At 34.0% G+C, this 19,810-nt stretch overlaps 3 protein-coding genes across 4 annotated transcripts; 1 reads left to right on the top strand and 2 right to left on the bottom strand.

Moving 5' to 3' along the window:
- The first annotated feature begins 4,327 nt into the window (after positions 1-4,327).
- Positions 4,328-6,805, top strand: LOC133694554 (cyclin-P3-1-like). Of its 2 annotated transcripts, none has more exons than XM_062116103.1 (3): positions 4,328-4,845; positions 5,637-6,049; positions 6,334-6,805. In XM_062116103.1, exons 2-3 carry the CDS (start codon positions 5,649-5,651, stop codon positions 6,590-6,592), a joined length of 660 nt encoding a protein of 219 aa, XP_061972087.1. In that variant the 5' UTR covers positions 4,328-4,845; positions 5,637-5,648; the 3' UTR covers positions 6,593-6,805. The 2 variants fall into 2 exon arrangements, with proteins under 2 accessions (XP_061972087.1, XP_061972086.1); XM_062116102.1 differs by having other exon boundaries at positions 4,331-4,840.
- Positions 6,806-7,079: 274 nt separating this feature from the next.
- LOC133694553 (DAR GTPase 3, chloroplastic) lies at positions 7,080-10,886 on the bottom strand. The gene is made up of 9 exons (XM_062116101.1): positions 10,682-10,886; positions 10,459-10,593; positions 10,238-10,354; positions 9,732-9,875; positions 9,562-9,648; positions 8,888-9,003; positions 8,202-8,383; positions 8,033-8,090; positions 7,080-7,725 (listed from the first exon to the last, which is right to left on the bottom strand). Exons 1-9 carry the CDS (start codon positions 10,820-10,822, stop codon positions 7,602-7,604), a joined length of 1,104 nt encoding a protein of 367 aa, XP_061972085.1. The 5' UTR covers positions 10,823-10,886; the 3' UTR covers positions 7,080-7,601.
- A 1,086-nt stretch (positions 10,887-11,972) lies between these two features.
- LOC133694046 (ARM REPEAT PROTEIN INTERACTING WITH ABF2-like) lies at positions 11,973-18,076 on the bottom strand. The gene is made up of 19 exons (XM_062115464.1): positions 17,716-18,076; positions 17,430-17,587; positions 16,909-17,081; positions 16,697-16,817; positions 16,538-16,612; positions 16,354-16,448; positions 16,166-16,241; positions 15,945-16,052; positions 15,279-15,407; positions 15,100-15,168; positions 14,866-14,925; positions 14,591-14,714; positions 14,348-14,487; positions 13,912-13,975; positions 13,701-13,780; positions 13,307-13,371; positions 13,109-13,226; positions 12,885-13,009; positions 11,973-12,528 (listed from the first exon to the last, which is right to left on the bottom strand). The coding sequence occupies exons 1-19, from the start codon at positions 17,945-17,947 to the stop codon at positions 12,444-12,446; spliced, it is 2,097 nt and encodes a 698-aa protein (XP_061971448.1). The 5' UTR covers positions 17,948-18,076; the 3' UTR covers positions 11,973-12,443.
- Between the last annotated feature and the right edge of the window lie 1,734 nt (positions 18,077-19,810).

Genomic DNA, 19,810 nt, shown 5'->3' with positions numbered 1-19,810 from the left:
ACTCATGGTGGGATTACAGGTCCCACCTTTGTTAAAACTAAATACTTAAAAGATATATATATTATTATTTTATTAACAAAAACTAAAGGTCCGGGAACTACTGTTCACCCATTGCTTTGCAAGATTTTTTGATGTGATTTATTTTTAAATTTATTTTCGTTGAAATGGGGTTCTCGGTGTAACCCAAGTTATTTTGGTTTGTAGATTTTGTAGAATGTTTAACTTTTTTATGGTTTATTTTTTTTATATGGTTAAGAAAATTAGTTTAAGAGAGAAATCATATTATTAAATTTTATAAAATAATAAAAATTAAAAAATATGAAAAAATCATTGTTAATCCATAAACATTGCAATGTAGATTATAGTGTTTTGCTTCTTCTTTTTTGTTTTTGTTTGTTTTTTTTATTTTTTGTTATGATTCTTTTTTAAAAGTTTGTTATTGTCGATTTTATCTTTTAATATTGAGGTGATTGATGATTTAACTTCATAATCTATTTCTTTTTATTTGTTATTATGTAGATTTAGCATGGTTTGCGGATTTACTAAGATAACCCAAGTTGTCCTGGTTTACAGGTTTGATGGTGTGTTTTTTTTATTGAATTTGAATTTTTTATTGTATATTTTTTTCTCATATAGTTAAAAAAAATAGTTTATGAGAAAAGTCATGTTATTAAACTTTATAGGGTTCATGGACATGTTCATGACTTTGGATGATTGACCTAGTTCACGGCGAATTTAAGTTTTTTATTTATTTTTATTTCATCATTGTATATTGGGTTAATTGAGAATTCAATTTTGTAACTGGTTTTGTTTCACTTTCTCCAAGGTTATCATGGTCTAAAAAAAAAATTGGTATTGTGTTAGTGTTTTATTTTACAATCGTCTATTTTTATTATCACATGGTTAGATAAAAAATAGATTAAAATAACAAATTATAATCTTTGTGGAATCCATAACACAATTCACAAGTTGGACGTGCTAACCTGGATTACCCGATTCACGAGTTTGTCGAGTTTACCCACCAACTGGATATTTTTTTATGTCTTTTAATTATTTTAATTTATTTTTTTATTTTGTCATTTAATATTTGATTGGTTGGGAAATAAATTCTATGATTTATTTTTACTTACTTTCTACAAAATTGTTACTATATTAAATAAATAATTTTTTAGGTCGATGCTTAATTTTATGAGCATCTATCATTATAGTAAAATCAAATAAAACAATTATAATAAAATTATTAAACCCAATAAAATTTATGATCTTATTCGTGTGAGAACCAAGATCGATCCAATTTATCATTGTTTTAATATTTTTTTTAAATAAAATTGTCATTTTAAAGTATTTTTAAAATCAAGTACTATTTTTACCGGTTATTAATATTACATTTAAATTTATAAAATTAATCAATTTAAATTGAGCTGATTTCAATATAATTTAATTAAAAACTTGAATAGGTAAAGAGCTTAGCTATAGATTTTAAAATGTATTTACTTGGCCATATTTAATTATATTATAAGAAGAATCTTTGTCTTTTTAGTATTTTTTTTATACTAAAATAAAATTGGATCTGCGCGAGATAATGACTGCCATGTCATTATAATATTTCGTCGTGATTTAATAAAATAAACAAACAACCTTTCATTTACAAAAGAAAAGAAACCCAAGAGGCAAGAGTATGCACACGTATAAGATACGAGGAGTTGACAAATAAACCCTCATTATCATCTCCCATGCTTGCCTCCTTTAAAAAAACACAAATAAATAAAATTATGGTGCTTGGTGTAGGTTGAAAGGACAAGTTTGTAAAATATAGTTTAATTACAAAAATAGTAGGGATAAAAGAAATAAAATATAAAAATAGAATTGTATTTAATAGTGGTATAAATAATTGTCTCTATATTTTATTTTGTTATAATATATATCATATAAAAAATCAATTTTATCTTTAATATATATTATTGTCAAACTTATTTATCAATTTTATCATATAATAAATAATTTGTTATAATATATATCATATAAAAAATCAATTTTATCTTTAATATATATTATTGTCAAACTTATTTATTTAAAAAATATTATTAATTTTTTACTTTAGTTTGTATTAAATGTTTAAATTAATAATATTATAATAACTCGAATTGGCTTAGTGAGTTGACTCGACACCTCGACTAGTTCGGGTTTAAGGAAAAAAATAAAAAAAAGATTAACCAGACATAACTCGATCAAAAACCTAAATCAACTCGAGATAAAACATTTGTAAAAAATCTATTGATTTGTTTTTTAAAAATAGTAAAAACAAGGTTGCCTTGATTTTTTTTTTAAAAAAAATTAGGTCTTTCAACTCATGACCTGAGACTTGCTTTATGTCGACCCTTGAGTTACGTTTTAAGACAATGACAATAATCTTTTTTATCCTTATGTTAACCGAGTCAATGATCAAACCGACTTGTGACCCGTGTCTTGTCCCAGATCAACCCTCTAATAAGGTTTTTAAAAATTTTGGGTAAGTTCAAATTGACCCTTTCGACTCATAACCCGAGCCTTGTTCCGGATCGATCACCAAGTTGGGTTATTTAAAAAAACTGAGTTAACCCAGGTTCACCTTTTATATCTGTGACCAAAGTCTTGTCCCGAATCGACTCTCAAATCGAGTTTTGAAACTATGATAATAATCATTTTTATCCATGCATTAACTCAAGTCAACTCAAGTTGGTCATCCTCGCCTGTGATCATGGCCTTGCCTTTGGTCGACCTCTAAATCTGAATTTAAAACCATTATAATAACTATTTTGATCATTGTGTTAATCATGATCAATTATCAAATAAGCATGTGACCCGTATCTTATCCCGAATAGATCCCTTAATTAAGTTTTAAAAATACGTTAATGATCACTTTATTTTTTACGTTGACCTGGATTAATCCAAATTGACCTTCTTGACTTATGATACGAGTTTTATTCCAAATCGATCTTTGAGTTAAATTTTTAAACTATGATAATAATTTTTTATCATTATATGTTTTAATTGGATGATTTTGAAATATAAAGTTTTATACAATGATGTTTTTGGAATAATAAATTTATCTCTTATCTTGTTTTGAAAATATATAAATTCACTTAAAAGATTTTTCATAATAAATTTACTTTTATATCTTTATTTATATTTTTTTGATCAAATATATTTTATTATTTTTATTTTGTTAATAACGGGACAACAATAAAATATTATCTAAATACAAAATTAACTTAGTTAATTACTGTGGTATGACATAATATTAAAAAAAAAACTATTTGAATTTCAAATCATTTTTTTACTAAAGATTTGAACCTTCAACATGACCTATTTAAGAGCTTGTTTAGCAGTGTGGTTGCAGGTGCTTTTCAAATAACTTTTCGTGCCAAAATACATGTCAATGATTTTTTTTATTTTTTAAAAATTATTTTTGACATCAGCACATCAAAACGATTCAAAACGTACAAATCATATTAAATTTTAACCAAAAAAAATTAAATTTTTTTAGGAACACGGGTTGAACCGCGTTCTCAAACATGCTTTAAGTAGATCACTTTATAATATACATTAATTGAATGCTATAAAAATTTAAATTTAAGCGTCCATCTTCTCTCAATTGTTCATTCTTTTTAATTCCACTCCTATCAATGGTATTATTTTTCGAGCCTCGGGAGGCTTTTGCACCTATGAAAAGCTTTCATGATTTGTTTTCTTATATTCCAATAAAATTGAAAGCAAACCCATTTATCACATAACATAAAAAACAAAAAAAAATAATATTATTTTAAAAACAATCACCATTTACCGGTATATATAAGCCCTATTTAATTTTATATTTTAAAAGTATTTTTAAAAAATTAAATTTTATTTTATTTTTTCGCTTCACTTTAATATTTTTTTGGTGTTTTTAAATCATTTTAATGTGTTGATATAAAAAATAATTAAAAAATATTATTTTAATATATTTCTGAGTGAAAAACACTTTGAAAAATAAACGTAACTATACTTTCAAAACACACACATATATATATATATATATATATATATATATATATATATATATATATATTCTCAAAATAAGTGGAAAGTGAACTGTATTCCACAAAATTTAGAATGTAAATTCTCAATGGATAGCCTTCCACATTTAAATCTTTTTGTCTCCGCAAACAGCAATCCCTATCCACTAACTTCTTAGATTGATAATCAATATTTTTTTAACAGCATAAAATAATTAGCTAATAAAAGATAATCAATCTTGATAAGCACTAATCTTTCAAGAAAATACCAAGTACCTTTTTTAACACAGACAAAAAAAAAAGGCAAAGAGAGGGATGTCTGATTTCTATACTTGTAAAAGAAATCTAAGTGAAAAACGGCTGGTCCCCCCTGCCTTAAACCAGAGTAGAAGGGCAGAGAATCCAAGAAGGGCTTTTCTTTCCCCTGGCAAACCTTTACCCACCTGCCACCTTAACAATGGCGACTCACTTCCATTCAATATTATAGCATAGCATAGCATATATAGTTTTTACCCAGAGAAAGAGAGGGAAAGAGCTTCTTGTCTCCTTTCCATGTGAAGAGAGAGAAAAGAGCGAGCCTCACTTACTTGTAAAGAATACTCTAAATATATTAAACAAATACAATAAAAAAGCTATCTTTTTCCCTGGTTAAGGCGAGGGAGAGATGGCGGAGAGAAAGGGAGAGGATGGCCAAACTTGATGAAACAAGATTCACAGTAATCTCTTTCTCTCTTCTGTGTTCAGCGTATCTGCTTCGTCCTCCAGGCTTTTGAAGTTCTGCAGAGAAACATCTCCTCAAGAATTCTGTAAGGTTTCTATTTGATTTCTTTCTCTTCTCTTTCTGCTTTGATTTTATTTCTTGTTTTCTGATTTGGGCATTTGATGAATATGTGTATTTTTTTCTTCTCTGTTGCTTTATTTGGCTACACACACAGTGCTTAACTTTATCTGTTAATTAATTGTGACGGTTCTTTCTGATTAAGTACTTAAATCAAGGCATCAAGCATAAAGTTTTTTCCTTTACCGCCAAAAACAGTGTTCATATTACATATCCTGGGAAAAAGGTGTACTGGGTGGCCCTGAGATCTGGACTTGGTTCATAAAGTATTGATCTGGCTTGCACCCAACCATTAATTATGGTCTCAAATTGTGTAAAAATTATGATTTTCTAAATGTTAGAAAATCATTTTGCTATGTTTTATACTTGCAATTCCAAAATATTTTAGTATCGTAGTATGTAGATTTCTGGACTGAGTATAGGTTGCTTGCCTATGATTGAGAGGAGTACAAAGGAGAGATGGTAATGAACTATAATTATCTAATCCTGTTTGGTCGCCAGGAGAAGAATTGAGGGGAAATGCACACATGGGATGCAAGGGATTAATTGGTTTCTCTACTAGAAATCCTGAAAGCTCAAGAGCTGTTGTCTTTACTTTACATGACAATCAAAAGATTATGAATTCCTTGACTTATCTTATTTTCCTTCCCTTTCCTTTTGTTCTTCTGTACCTGCTTCTTCAAAAAGTAAATTGAAAGACTTTCAAGTTTGATGCATCTGGTAATTTCAATGATAATGAACTTATGGGTCTTAATTCAATGCAGTTCATTTCAGACATGGAAACTCTTTCACCTGATAGTGGAGGCATGGACTCGGATATCTATCGAACCTTGGGACTTGAGGAATTAAGAAAAGGAGCTTTCAGGTCTCCTAGGGTTTTAATGCTTCTTTCTTCTCTTCTTGATAGATCTGTTCAAAAAAATGAAATGCTACTGGAGACAACGCAGATCAAAGATGTTGTTACCATATTTCATGGCTTAAGACCACCTACTGTAAGTATCCGGAACTATGTTGATCGAATCTTCAAGTACTCTGCCTGCAGCCCGTCTTGCTTTGTTGTTGCACACATTTATATGGATAGATTTCTCCAGCAAACAGATATTCATTTAACTGCCCTTAATGTTCACCGTCTCCTGATTACAAGTGTAATGATAGCAGCAAAGTTTGTAGATGATGCGTAAGTTCCAATTCCCTAATTTATTTTTGTTAGATTAGATTCCAACAGGCTATGTACATCCTGCCAGGTTATAATAAGTACACATGACTTTCGAGTCGGGTACTGTATATAGGAAATTTCTGTGGTGTTTAGAATGATGTCGATTATCTGCTAACATTTGTAAGGTAGTCTGATAGCAAACCTGTTAGTCAACAAGGAAAATATTCGTTACATGGGAATGGGGCTCGATTTGCATCTTTTGTTGCTTTGGGTTCTTAAACCTAATGTTCCCTTTGCTTTTGCAGATTCTTTAACAATGCCTACTATGCCAAAGTTGGAGGAGTAAGCACAGAAGAATTGAACAGGTTGGAGATGAAGTTTTTGTTTAGTATAGATTTCAGACTTCAAGTAAATGTCAATACATTTGGAAAACACTGTTATCAGCTGGAAAAAGAATCTGCCGGTGGGCTTCAGATTGAACGCCCAATCCAAGCATGTAGAATTAAAGAAAGTTGGTCAAGCAAAGATGATTCAACTGCTTGTTCTTCCACGATTGCAAGATGAAGATGCCAAATCATCTCGATGTATCATTGTAATCTCACTCTTGTCTGAATACAGTCAAGTCAGAAATTCTGGATATTGAATTTCGGTGTAGGTACTTTAATTGATTATTAGAGAGACAGCATTCTTGCTTGCTCGTTTTCAGATTGCCATTACCTCGTGAAAGTTGTCCCATATTCTCAATATTGGGGTTTATGATATCTTTTTGTTTCCATAGTTTTTGTTCCTCAACAGTTTGTAGGCATTTGCCTGCAAAAGTTCCCCTGTACATATTAAACAACTTTTTTTTTCCAGTAATAAGGAGTTTTGTCCACAAAGCTCGCACAGGAGCTTCGAGGCTGCTGTGCACCCTCAAGCAGCAACCCAGAGCTAGAAATACAACAAACAGAAAATTTCGAGCACTGTGTCATCACATCATTCAAAGTTCACGCTGCAGTCCCTCGACTTCTGAACCAGATAGGGCAAATAAGCAACGAAGAACAGCTAGAAATACAACAAACAGAAAGATGCGTTTGTATTAACTGCCATGTGTCATGTACAATAAAATGGCTCTTTTAGATTGAAATCCCAAAAACTAGAAATTACTACTACATGCTATTGCCAAGTTTAGCTGCTTGGCAAGCCTTTTAATCAGGGTGCAATTTACAAGCACTTGCTATATTTTAATTTTGATTCATAACCTAATGCTGCAAAAGGTTTAAATAGTACGTTGTCTGCAGACAACAATTGTCAAGAATTAGATATAACCAAGTAGATTACACAACACAAGGCTGGAGATTTTCCTTTTCTATACAACTCCAGTTATTATTTTTATCTCTGCCAAATATTCTGAGTTGTGCTATTTGATTTCCGCAGAAGAGATTTACAGTAAATCTTTAGTTATCCCTTCACTCAAAGTCAAGATCAATTTCCACAATATCCGAGTGCTGCTCAAGCTACCTTTTGGCACTCTCGAGGCATTAGCCACAGACTGAAGTATTACCCGACATTCAAAACAAAGCTACCATCATCATCACCTGGGAGGCCTCTCCAGAGCCGCCCAACCAAACTTCCCTTTTCGAAAATCAGACAAGATGCGAAAAGCTGCTTGATGGGTGTCCCCATTGAACAAGTGAACTGAAAGCTTCTGGACAAATCTGCGTTCAAAAATTTACAGCAACAAAACCGATCAGGAATATTTATGCAATGGAATGTCCGGCTACTTGCCTTGGCAACCAGCATACAAAAAACTGCACTGTTTATGGGATATGAGTAGAGTTTCATCTGACCAAATTGCAATTGGTTTGTGGGGTTACGGGTTATTTGCTTTTTTCAGTAAGTACGCAATAAAAAGGTCTGGTAATTTAAGTTTCCTAACTGAGCTTTCTAGGCCCTTCGAGTCTCTTAGCTGCGCACTTAGGTCATATCGCAAATATAGAAAAGGATGGGCTGTGGAAGACATACATTTTACCACAGAAGTCATCAGCATCCATCTTGTAGCGGTTATTAAGAGCTTTTGCACCTGACAGGCAACAAAAGATGGTATTAGAAGCCATCGTTTCTTTTCTTTACTTTCTTTTTGTAGGCGTTTATAGCAAGCAGGAAGTTGGAACTGTGAACAATGCAATCATACCCACTGTTGGGAGCTTTGTCAGAATTTGGACAAGAATTGCAGCAACATCAGTGACATCATAGGATCTCTCTCCAATATCATCACAAATAGCAAGCTTAATAGCAGCTGATTGATCACTGATCCGCATTGGGATTATTCCAGGAGAGTCTAGCAGCTCAAGGTCATTCCCGAATCGAACCCATCTTCCAAGGAGCAAGGAAGAAACACAAAGAGAGCATAACATGTCAAGCACATAACTATAGCCATTATTTCCTTTTCATATCACACCCAAAAGAGCAGGTAAATTATAAGCTTGAAGGTCTCTTTTCTGTTAGATTTATAAAATCTTCAAACCTTGCAATGCTAAATCTGTTGTCATTAAGGATGCTGAGGTTCTAATTTTCCAAACACTAATATGTCTACAAGATTCTCAGTACATTAGAGATCTGTAAATTCCTCAAGGACTGCATCTGACTCAGGACTTATAAGTTTAGACTTTCCCTTGAGTCTGCCGTTTTAGTTTATGTTTGCTTCTATTTCACATTTTCCACAATACTGATGCAAATTAAATGAATATGTAGTCACATACTTAAACTTGTTTATAACTCCAGGTTAAAACTTATGCTTTTGATGGTTCCATTTTAAATACCTTTTATTTATAATTTAACATCCTTCACGATATTTAAGCAAAATAAATAAATGCATACCTTAACTCTCTTGTAACTCCAGGTCTGGGAGCTGCTGGACACATTCGACGCTTCAGTAAACGGTTGATCAAGGATGACTTCCCAACATTTGGGTACCCGACTATTCCAGCTCGAACCTGTACAATGGTGAAATAAATTTCATCAAAGTTAATGATATTCTTTTGCCAGGCTTCAGAAAATTAGGTTTCATGGATACTAAGAAGATAGCTATGACTGACAATAATGGTAATAAAAGATCAATGTCTCCCAAAAAATATTGTTTTTTACACTGACTATGATCTATTCCTCTAGAGAGCATCCACAAATACAAAGTTTACCTCTATAATACAACCCTGGGATGAAAACAAATCCTTACTATGACATTTCAACTATATTTGTCAAGATTTGCTTTGGAAATCAAAGAATCAAAAAGAAGGTGGTCGAATGGCATGTTCCTTTTCGGATAGTAGTTTTAATGATATAGTTAAAATGATTTCATGACATCTATAATGGTCATACATTATATGACATGGGCCTAAAAGCATTTTTCTAATTCAAGTGAAAAGAACAGCAATGAGACTGAAATTTCAAACTAAAGCTGGCAAGGGGCCCAATTCATGTAACAAGCACGTGAACTTAGCAGCAAATTTAAGAACAAAAGATTGGTACTGGCTTGACTGAGATAGGAAACCCACGGGACGAGGAAGCAGTCCTTTTTCTCTGCGTTTGACATTTACACTTGCTGCTAATGACTTTGCAAACCTGCTCAGCTTCATAGTACCCTGTATTTCCCACATAAAAAATTACTCTATGACAAAATGTTAAGACTAAAGAAGCTGAACGAGAATTTCTAGCTTATACATACCATTCCAAGTTGGCCATTGGAAAAGACTACTTTTATTCCCTGTCTTGCAAAATAAGTAGCCCAGGCATTCCGGTCTGCCTTAGATATCATATCTTCTCTATTCAAGACCAAAATCCTTTTCCTATTTCCAAGCCACACGTCCATCTACCCACACACACAAATGAAAATAAGGAAAGGAAAAGGGAAGAAAGAAGATTCAGAGCCAAGAACTACACAGTCCTAAAGCATCAGCGTACTTGATCGTTGAGAAACATCAAAAGCAAGGAAAGGAATTGAATAAAACTATCTTCAGTGATGATATATATACATGTATAAAAATATTACTTCATGTATCACAAGGACCAAAATCTCATAAACCATCTAGCACAATTACTTTCAATTAGACCAAACAAAACAAAAACATGATACTTAAAGAAAAACACGATAAACCCAACAAACAAATGACAAAAGCAGACTTAAAACTTGGTGTTGTATTACAGCAATGGCTTGTAAGTGGTTAGCCTAACCTGTGGATGGGTAGTAGACAAGGGAATTCTGGCATCTCGAACTTCAATGACAACATCCATCAACTTGAGTTGCTCTTTAAGTTCTTTTTCCGTTTTCGCAATATGACCTGGATACCACTGCCCCCATTTCCAGCATTCATTTTTCTTTTCTCTTAAAAAATCTAAGCACTTAATTAACACAATACTCTATGGCTAAAATTGAAAAAAAAAATACCCTGTACCTGAACAGGACGCAGTGGTTTGGTCCAATGATAAAGATCAGTTTCAAAATCGTACCAGTCGGTCTCTTCTCCTCCTCCTCCATAAACATCATTTCCACTTCCTTGCCAACTTGGAGTACTTTTTCCACCAACAATCTGCTCCAAGTCTTTTAATTAATAAAAAGAAAGGAAAAACTTTAAATAGAAAAGAAAAGGACAGGAAGGTGAATTAAGAGATTGTTGCCTGGATGGTGGGGGGTGGAGAAGAGAGAGAAGCTGGTGTAACAAGTGATGCTCTGGTTGGAGGTGATAAGTGAAGAAATGGCGGCCTGTTGAACCGGACTGCTGGATTAGGTAACCATAGTCCCAGGACCTCTACACCCATGCCTGCCTCCCTTGTCTTCTGCTACTAATAAAATGAACCTCTGTGTTTGTTTCTTATCTTGTCCTTTCTTTTTTAGTTATCCTCCTCTGCTTTCTTTCCTGGAGACGAGTTATTGTGGATTGGACTGGGCTTTCTTTTTTAACTTGACTGGTCCATAATTTTAATTCCAACAGATAATGGGCCGCGTTAACGAGCAGAGTACAATCTTAAGCAGAGCAGTGGTGTGTTAGGTTTTGTTTATTAAAGTTTTATTTATTTAAAATTTTAATTTAAAATAAAGAAAAAATACTTCGGCATCACCAAACACACTTGTAAGCTTTGATTGATTGAGTAACAATCCAAAACCTTTTTGATTTCCATTACGGTTGAAAACTAATGTCCATTATGGTTGTCGTAGGGACCAAATTAACCGAAAGGTCCAAGTGTAACAGACGCGCTCGAAGGTCAGGGGCCAAGGACTTGTCGGAAGACCGAAGCGGCACGAAACTGGAGATTCAAAAGAAAGAAGGTAGAAGTTACATAAATTGAGAGAAAATATTAAAACTAGAAACCATGAACTACAAGGTTTTTTTATCAGTATAATCATTTTTTTCCAATGCTTTCTAAACCATTCACGTTAATATTACATGTGATAACCGCATGATTTATTATAAAATAATTTATTTTCACATTAATAAAAAAAATTATAACAAAAAAAATTATTAATTAAAAGTAAAGTAGCAAAGATTGTTAATTTAATTCTATAAGTATTCCAAATAATACAATTAAATTCAATTATATAATTTAATTATTTATTTTAAGCATAAAATTGTAATTAAATTATTAATTTAATTTTATATATAATTTGGTTTCAAACAAAATCTTTTGATATTGTAGTAGCTTTAGTTTTTATTAAACCATAGCAAAAAAACCTATTTATTTAGTAAAATAGTTTCTATTTTTTACACTAGATTCTATATCTAATTGCATTTTAAACCTTAATTTTATAAAAACTAGAATAATTTATTTTTTACATATAGAAATCTATCTCATAAAAGTTTATAACAAACATGTATTTTTTAAAATCATTTCTTAAAACTACAACATTTTTTAAAATCATAATTAAATCTATTTCTTAAAACTACCTCTTTTTTTGTTTGTTTTAAAACAATTCTACACACAAATTTCTTGGTCATTTATTGTTCAGTGATAGAAAATCCACACGAATAAGTTGCCATTCAAAATGTAAACAGTAAGGAGTGAAAACTGAAAAAAAGACCTTTCAAGGCAAATAAATGCTACCGATAAAGGAGACATTACTACGCCTACAGATACAATTGCTATGTGTGGGCACATCATAGACGCCTGCTTTACTACCAAATTAGGCTGACAGAAGATCTACGTGTGACCCAAACCACCGATTATTTCATAATGAATGAATGATCGAAGGAAACGTAATAGAACGAAAAGGAGGGATTTGCAAGAACATGGGACTTCACTGACTGCGTATGCAAAGAAGACAATAGCCAACTTTCCCACATTAGCTCGACAATTTGAAGATTTATGTACACTCGTTGCCTTCCATCTTAATGGTTAGTTGAGATATCAAAACCCAAGCTGAATCAATCTACAGTTGGTCCCCTCAAGATAGATTGGTAGGCTTGCTTAGTGCTTTCTCAAAGTAATTGCGTATCTCAGGCATAATGCGTTGGATCAAACTAGATGACCTGCATGTTTCACAATCGAACCTGCCCATTAACCTTTTGAAAAAGATGGCCTTATTTGTACGGAAAAGAAGATACTTAGAAACTCATTTATAACTTAACCGGGATATGTTTCAAATATATGTTGAAAAGATGCAAGACACCACTTCAGATGTCAAAATACGCATTTTAAAGAGGTGAATTCCCAATCAGAGCCTTTTTGTTCTTAAGAATGCTTTTCACAATTGCTCTCCATTTGCTTGCCCGATCCAATTAAAACAAACCCAAGACCTCAGTCTGCTTAACACAATGCAAATTCCCAAATACTAGAAACTCATAACAAATCTTGGGGAAGGATGTGCATTGAGAAGATAACATACCATGGCTTGGTACATAACTTGTCGAATTGTTCCAGTATGAACAGAATGCATGCTTCCCTTAATGACATAGCATTGAAGCCCTCGGACAACTCGTACATGAGAGAAACGTTTTCCACAGAAATATCCTATTGTGAGACAATAAGAATTCGTCAGACAACCTCTCAAGCCATCATGTGCTAATAGTGTTTACTCATAGCAACCATTGACATAGTAAATCAGTTAACCTGTGCAATGGTACATTCACAGAGACGCTTGAGGCCATCCAAAAGATATTGGTCAGCAGCTCTAAGCAGATCCTGAGCAATATTTACATTGACTTCCACTGATCCTGTATATATGAACCTAGAAGTGCACAAGGAAGCTATCAGAATTCTAAAGCACATTTGCTTTAATATCTAAGAAAGAAAGCTTAGAATTCACACCTCATCATCAATTCAAAAACATCCCATCTAATATTTGGGATCTCCACATCTTTAGCATTCCTTTCCTGTGATTAAATCAAACATCCGTTTACCATCTTCTACTACAAAATTCTTTTCAACTGGAGTATATTAACTGAATGCAAAAGTGCAAAATATTGCACAGATCAGTTTAATCAGTCTAACGATAGTCCTTAACAACCTGAGCAGCTCATCAATAACGAAGAAACACTTATGTGAAGAAATCTGATGAATTAAGAACTCTCAGAGATAATACATGACAGTTGGGTAAAGGTGAATAGTGCATGCATCAGTGGAGAAGGCAAAATGACAGAGGGGAGCAAAGCTATTTGTAACTAAAAGCCAAAAGAAAGTTCTTAAATAAGTCCATTCTCACTCTATAACCCCCGTCAAACATCGCACGGAAAGCATCCGAAGAAGCAAGCAGACAAATTCGGTGAGCATAGAACCGTTTGCCTGATAACAGCAAAATTACACTCAATATTAATGTTAGCAAAAATCCATAAACATACAAACCATAATTTATCATGACATAAAAAGACATTTTATCAAACATAAACTTGCTGCACAAGAGAAAATTTTGGTACCTTCAACTAAGAATGTAACATCAGACAATGTAGGATTGTTAACGTATTGCTCACCCAAATAAACCTAAGGAAAAATAATAAGTAAGAACATTATTTTGCTGCTGTTGTTTATAACCTCAAAACATGGGCTTAACAATGTACTCAAAGAACAGGCTAATAACTGTCAAACTGAATTATAAAAATTTAACAATTGCTCACGAAGAGATTAAAAATGTTTTTGAAATAATGGGATTAAAATAAAAACAGTAAGTGGCATGGACCAAAGCTCAGTGAAATGGAATTCCAAGTCAGAACCAACAATCTATAAAATGATGAATAATTAGAGGTCGACCACACAATCTGTTGCTGGAGATGTACATCCTGCTGGTCAAACCTTACAAACATGGTAGAAGAGTCTATACATGTGGAAAGAAATCAACATGAAAAGGAGTTTCACCAGTGGGGTAGGAGATAGAGGAGCTGAATCCACAGGAGAGACTGATGTGGCTTTGGTAGCCAGCTTGTACAAGGCCACTGAGCCCTCACGTTGCTGCTTCAAGCTTCCAGACTCGAGAAGCCCCAACAGCAAATCTAACCCTGTAGGACGCATTTAGAAACAAACCATGAGAAACTTGTCCCGTATAAATATAACCATTACATATAGAAAGACCATACAATTTGGCAGATCGAAAAGTTGTACCATTTTTATGAAGAAAAATTACTTTTCGGTCATTAGGAGTACAAAGATGAGCAAGAGCCAAAGCAATTCGTCTCTGAACATTCCTTTCTGAAACCCGCATCAAATATAAGAGATGGTTCAATACCTGTTCATAAAAGCACAATCAGTGCACTGCTGATAACAAATTGTACTCGGAACTTCTTTCTAAGTTAACATATCGGGCAAGAAAGACAATTTTAAGAACTAACATAGGAAAACAGTGATGAAAAATATCATTTACATAAATGAGAACTTACTCGTCCATGAATCTTCTCCTCTAGCCTTTTCATTGTTTTCGCAACACAGTCCTTCGTTTGCTGCAAAGTATCAGATTATAACAATAAGAGCTGGAAAAGAGTACTGCAATAAACTGAATAAGATTGGGAAGAAAGTAATAATCTACCAGCTCCATCAGTGTGAGAGGTTATTCAAATTTTTAGCACAAAAAAAAAGTAGCCAAGGAAGATCAGATATAACACTATGAAACATACTTGTACAATGAATTCTCCATCTTGGAGTTTCTGGAAACCCCCGACCTTGATAAGATCTGCAACGTTATCCTACGGAGGAATCCAAATAAGTTTCAGTAGATTCCAGTGTTGGATAAGGACGTAGGGACTAGCAGTACCAGACTATTCTTTAAGCAATGAAGAGACAAACTTAATCATACCTCATTATCAACAAGACCATATAGGGTAAATGCAGCATTATGTTGGAGTGGTCCACTTTTCAAATCAAGGAGCCTAAGTAATGGGACGATACCACCATTATGGGCAATGCCTGCTTGGTTGTGCGTTTCCTGATATTAAGAGGAAATAAGGTAACTGAGAAGATGTTTTTAGAAAGCCCAGAAAGTAAATAACCCTTGCAAATCATACTGCATTGTTTATAATATTTAATCATACACAAGCAGTTACCATTCCATGGAGACAAAAGTTTGTCTTACAGTTGATTAGGGTGTCATTATTTTTACTTCTAGACTTCCTTTTCTTTACCTAGGGACTACAGAGATGCATTGAGGATCAAATTCTAAACCAAAATTTCCTGTTTGTGTAGAGTATGGTTTGCACAAAGCCTGTTTCAGGATAGAAGCAAGCAGTCAAAAACAGGAAGAGCATGTGTCAAAAAGAGTGAAGAAGTTCATTTCTTGATAAAATAAAACAGAAATGTCGGCCAAAATAATGAGTCCCTTCGCTGATTTGATGCTTAGAGCTGCTTTTTGTGCAGTCTATACTACAAGCACACATGCACACGCAGCATGCTCAACAGACAACTAGAGGTATATGTATGCATGTTTTAAATAAAGCATGACTCCATGATAGGATCAAACAATAACCTGTGCCAACCTCCCAAGTGCAAAGGCTGACATTTCTTTGAGCTGCACATCTGAGGACTCAAGCATATCAATCAATGGCTTCACAGCTCCTCTCTGAACAATGTGCACCTGCATGAACCTTGTTCTAGTTAACTTTTAAAAAGAAATGAGTATCAAACACATAGATGCACACGTAAGGTCAAATCCTTTAGGCCTTGAAACAGGAATGGTATTCAGTCTACCTTGCAATCTGAATCAGCAGCTGCAAATTGACCCAATAACAAAGCTGCTTCTCTTTGGCTTTCTGAACAGGAAGAACTGCACAATATATAAATTAAGAGGGATATCCGTGAAGACCTTCCAGCAGACAATTATATTATGAAAAGAGTGACTGAGAAAGAACAGGCAACAATGTCCAGGTCAGCAATACCTTAGCAATCCAATTACAGGTTGTAAAGCACCAGCAAGAAGAACTGCTTTCTTTATGTGTGGGGAAGAGTGAACTAGGTTTCCGATCACACCAACCTGACAACGAGCCCTTGCACGGTCAGTTAGTACATAAAACTATACAATCAGAATGCAAATCCAGCTAAAAAGTTGAGTTGAGAATTAACCGCTTCATAATGTATAGCAGTATCCTCTGATCGAAGCATTATTACAAGAGTGGGTAAGGCATTACATTCTACAATCTGCAAATTTGCTCTTCAAGTCAACAATAGAACCCATACCACGAAATAATACTAGTGGATGAAGAAAAAAAGAATCCCCTCTACCAGATTTTTGTTCTCGTCATTTTTAAACGCAAGGGTCCGCAAGGCACCTGCAGCTGCTCTCTGTACCTTATTATCAGCATGCTCAAGCAATTCAACAAGAAAGGGAATGGCACCTTCAATCCTGAATACATAACCAAAGATGCCATAAAATATGTATAATAACAATTGAAACCATACCCAGGAAAAAAAGAGAGCTATCCATATAAGCAAACCTGACACGTGTTTTAATGCCACTATTCTCATGGGCAAGGTTAGTGATTGCATCAGCTGCTCTCTTAACAACACCATTGACTGCTCGAGAGTTATCAGCACTCTTATGTCTCTTCAACAATTCCACGAGGTGGGTCAGAGCTCCAGCATCTACTATTAGTTGTTGATGCTCCGGCTGATGAACGGCAGATAAAGGAATCATAAAATCAGGAACAAATTAAGGAAAGGGTAACATTTTCATGTAGTAATCAGAAAGTCTGTATCTGTAATCATGTTCAAGCAGAATAAAGTTAATGATATACATTGTAAAAGAAAATATGATTTGCTAATTACAATCAATTTTATTATTATATTCTATTCATTGCAAATTTAATTGTTTTATTCACCATTGTGCTCCGCTAGCTGATTGCCTGATTAATGCGTAAAAAATAAACAGCAAGCTCAAGAAACCTTTGAAATCATGCGGCACTAAACAATGAGAATAAGAAAACATCTAGCGGTAAAACAATCAAATTAACTTTACTTTTACTGCAAGAAGTCCAAGAGCGTAAGCGCTTCCTTTCTCCACTTCATGTTCATACAGTTTTGGGCCATTTTCTCCTCTCAAAGGCGGTGGTGTTTGAAGGTGCACCACCAACGCAGGTACCGCACCACAATCCACTATCGTATCCACTACTTCCTCTACGAAAAAAGCACCCAGTAGTTTCATATTAATTATGGAAAAAGAAAATGATAATGATAATAATAAGAATAATTCACTATATTGAACAATTATTTTATAAAAAAATCCAAAAAAATAAACAAGGTACCGTTCTTGGCAATTTGAGAGAGGGCGCTAGTGGCGCGCTTGGCGGCGGCGCGATCGGCTTCAAGAGAAGAGAAGGTGGAATTGAGGATATCAACTAGCGATTGAATACTGGACGTAAGTTTTTGGTGAGTCTCAAAGCCGTCGGTGGAGGGAATCTTGTGGCGGCTTTGATTTTCGTGTTCGAAATCCTGCTCTAATTTTCGCTTCAAGCTTTTCCTTGTCGGGCGATCCATGGAGAGAAATGGATGGTGGTTTGGGGATGAAAAGAAAGACGTGTTTGCTAGGGTTCTATGATTCTTTGTTGAGACGAAGAAAGGAATGGGGAAATGGGGATGAATTAAATAAAATAAATATAATTCTGTTTATTTATTCGGTGAGGTGTAATGAAGACAGGACCCGCGAAATCTTTCCGTTTTCCTTTGTAAATCGACAAGTGTAAAATTGCTGTTCCCGCCTTTTAGTTCTAAACATTTGAAATTTTGGTTTTGCCGCGGGAGTTGTATTCTTTTACTGGAAAGAGCAAAAGGAAACGATGCCTGCCTGGACTGCTAGGCTGGTTAGTGGTGGCTAGGACTAGGATGCCTTGGGCTAGGCTGGTTACTGGTAGCTACTGTGGGATCCTTGGGCTCTGCATTGATGGACCTCGCTTCTATTTGAAGCATGAACTTTCACTCTTACATTTCGTTCGCCCCTCACCGACCAAAAACAATTGCGATGCAGAGGGAAAAAAAATATTGCTTACAGTAATTGTTGTACTGCCTTTTTTTTTTTAAGTTTAACGTGGGTGTCCGGACCAGCTTGCGCGCACCTCGATTAATCCCACGGGCCCTGAAGTTGACAACCATGTAAGCCTCTAATGGCCATCATATGAGCAACCACAGAGCTCGAACCTGAGACCACAGAGAGAGCAAACCTCTTGGTCCCAAGCTCTTACCACTGGGCCACCACCTAGATGGTTTGTACTACCTTTTATTAGTTGGACAGGATTGTGCATGTTCGGGAGTGTGGTTGTGGTTGTTTTTTAAAGTATTTTTCATGCTGAAATACATCAAAATGATATTTTTTTCATTTTAAAAAAATTATTTTTGAGATCAGCGCATCAAAACAATCTAAAACTTATATAAAAAATTAATTTTTAGCAAAAAAAAATTAAATTTTTAGAAATCACGGATTAGCCTGCGTTTCCAAACACGCTCACAAACTGCCAAACTGGGTAGAGTTAAGGGCACCAATTAGGAAGCATTAAATGGGGGTATTGATTGAGTCGATGTCTATGAATTTTTTATAAAAAAGATATAGATTGGTAAAAGTTTTGGAATAATGATATCAGTTGTTAAAGTATTTAGAAAATAGTATAATTTAAATATAATTATATTTTTAAATATTAATTTTGTAAACAACCGTTATTTTTAATAGCATCTGTTTAGTTATAACCAATATGCATATTTTATGCAAATTAAATAACCTTAATAAAAGTCAACTCTTAATCTGATAAAGATTTAATTGTCAATAGATAATATTCAAGATTTAATGGATAAGGAAAAGAGATGAGACAAGTTGATGTGGTATAAGAGATAAGCAGAGGAAGGGAAAAAAAAGAGAATGAGTCACCTGGGATATATTGGGACTCCGTTTTCGACACGCTTGATGCTGTTCAAAATATCTAAATGGGACAATTCTAACCACACCTTGGATTATCACAAAATAAGGTCTTAATTAATTCTTAATTAACCTCGAACAAAACCCCTTATTAATTATGACCTCATTTAGTGGTCTTTCAAGATGTGGTTATAATCGTTCTCTCGAGGTCTTTCTCACAGCACCGCGTGTGTTGAAGATGAAGTTTGGTGTCCTCGGTGACTTGTTTTTTTTTTCCTTCCCTCGTTCTCTCTCCTGTCACATAATCTTATCTATATTTCTTCCATGGTTATTGGATCTTAAATCTCGTCTATTGGTCATTAGATCTTCAAGAAATTTTAGGTTGGCTTTTGTACATGTTAATTATTTTGAATGAAACATGAATTTTAAAATAACCGTTGTTCTCAATAACGGTTGTGTTCAAACTACAAATTATGTTATTTTTCTAATACGTGCCG

The sequence above is a fragment of the Populus nigra genome, chromosome 5, assembly GCF_951802175.1.
Source record: "Populus nigra chromosome 5, ddPopNigr1.1, whole genome shotgun sequence".
NCBI classification, from domain to species: domain Eukaryota; kingdom Viridiplantae; phylum Streptophyta; class Magnoliopsida; order Malpighiales; family Salicaceae; genus Populus; species Populus nigra.
The sequence above is the reverse complement of the archived record's forward strand: the minus strand, read 5'-3'. Positions and strand labels throughout refer to the sequence as shown.

What these genes read in the sequence shown, in the direction of transcription:
- LOC133694554 (XM_062116103.1), top strand. Translation starts at nt 5,649, where the DNA reads ATGGAAACTCTTTCACCTGATAGTGGAGGCATGGACTCGGATATCTAT. An exon ending in GCAAAGTTTGTAGATGATGC is followed by an intron (nt 6,050 to 6,333) that starts GTAAGTTCCAAT and finishes TTGCTTTTGCAG; the next exon opens with ATTCTTTAACAATGCCTACT.
- LOC133694553 (XM_062116101.1), bottom strand. Translation starts at nt 10,822, where the DNA reads ATGGGTGTAGAGGTCCTGGGACTATGGTTACCTAATCCAGCAGTCCGG. An exon ending in GGAGTTACAAGAGAGTTAAG is followed by an intron (nt 8,384 to 8,887) that starts GTATGCATTTAT and finishes GCTCCTTGGAAG; the next exon opens with ATGGGTTCGATTCGGGAATG. An exon ending in GACAAAGCTCCCAACAGTGG is followed by an intron (nt 8,091 to 8,201) that starts GTATGATTGCAT and finishes GTTGCCTGTCAG; the next exon opens with GTGCAAAAGCTCTTAATAAC.
- LOC133694046 (XM_062115464.1), bottom strand. Translation starts at nt 17,947, where the DNA reads ATGGATCGCCCGACAAGGAAAAGCTTGAAGCGAAAATTAGAGCAGGAT. An exon ending in ATGGAGAATTCATTGTACAA is followed by an intron (nt 14,926 to 15,099) that starts GTATGTTTCATA and finishes GATACTTTGCAG; the next exon opens with CAAACGAAGGACTGTGTTGC. An exon ending in TGTTACATTCTTAGTTGAAG is followed by an intron (nt 13,781 to 13,911) that starts GTACCAAAATTT and finishes TGCTGTTATCAG; the next exon opens with GCAAACGGTTCTATGCTCAC.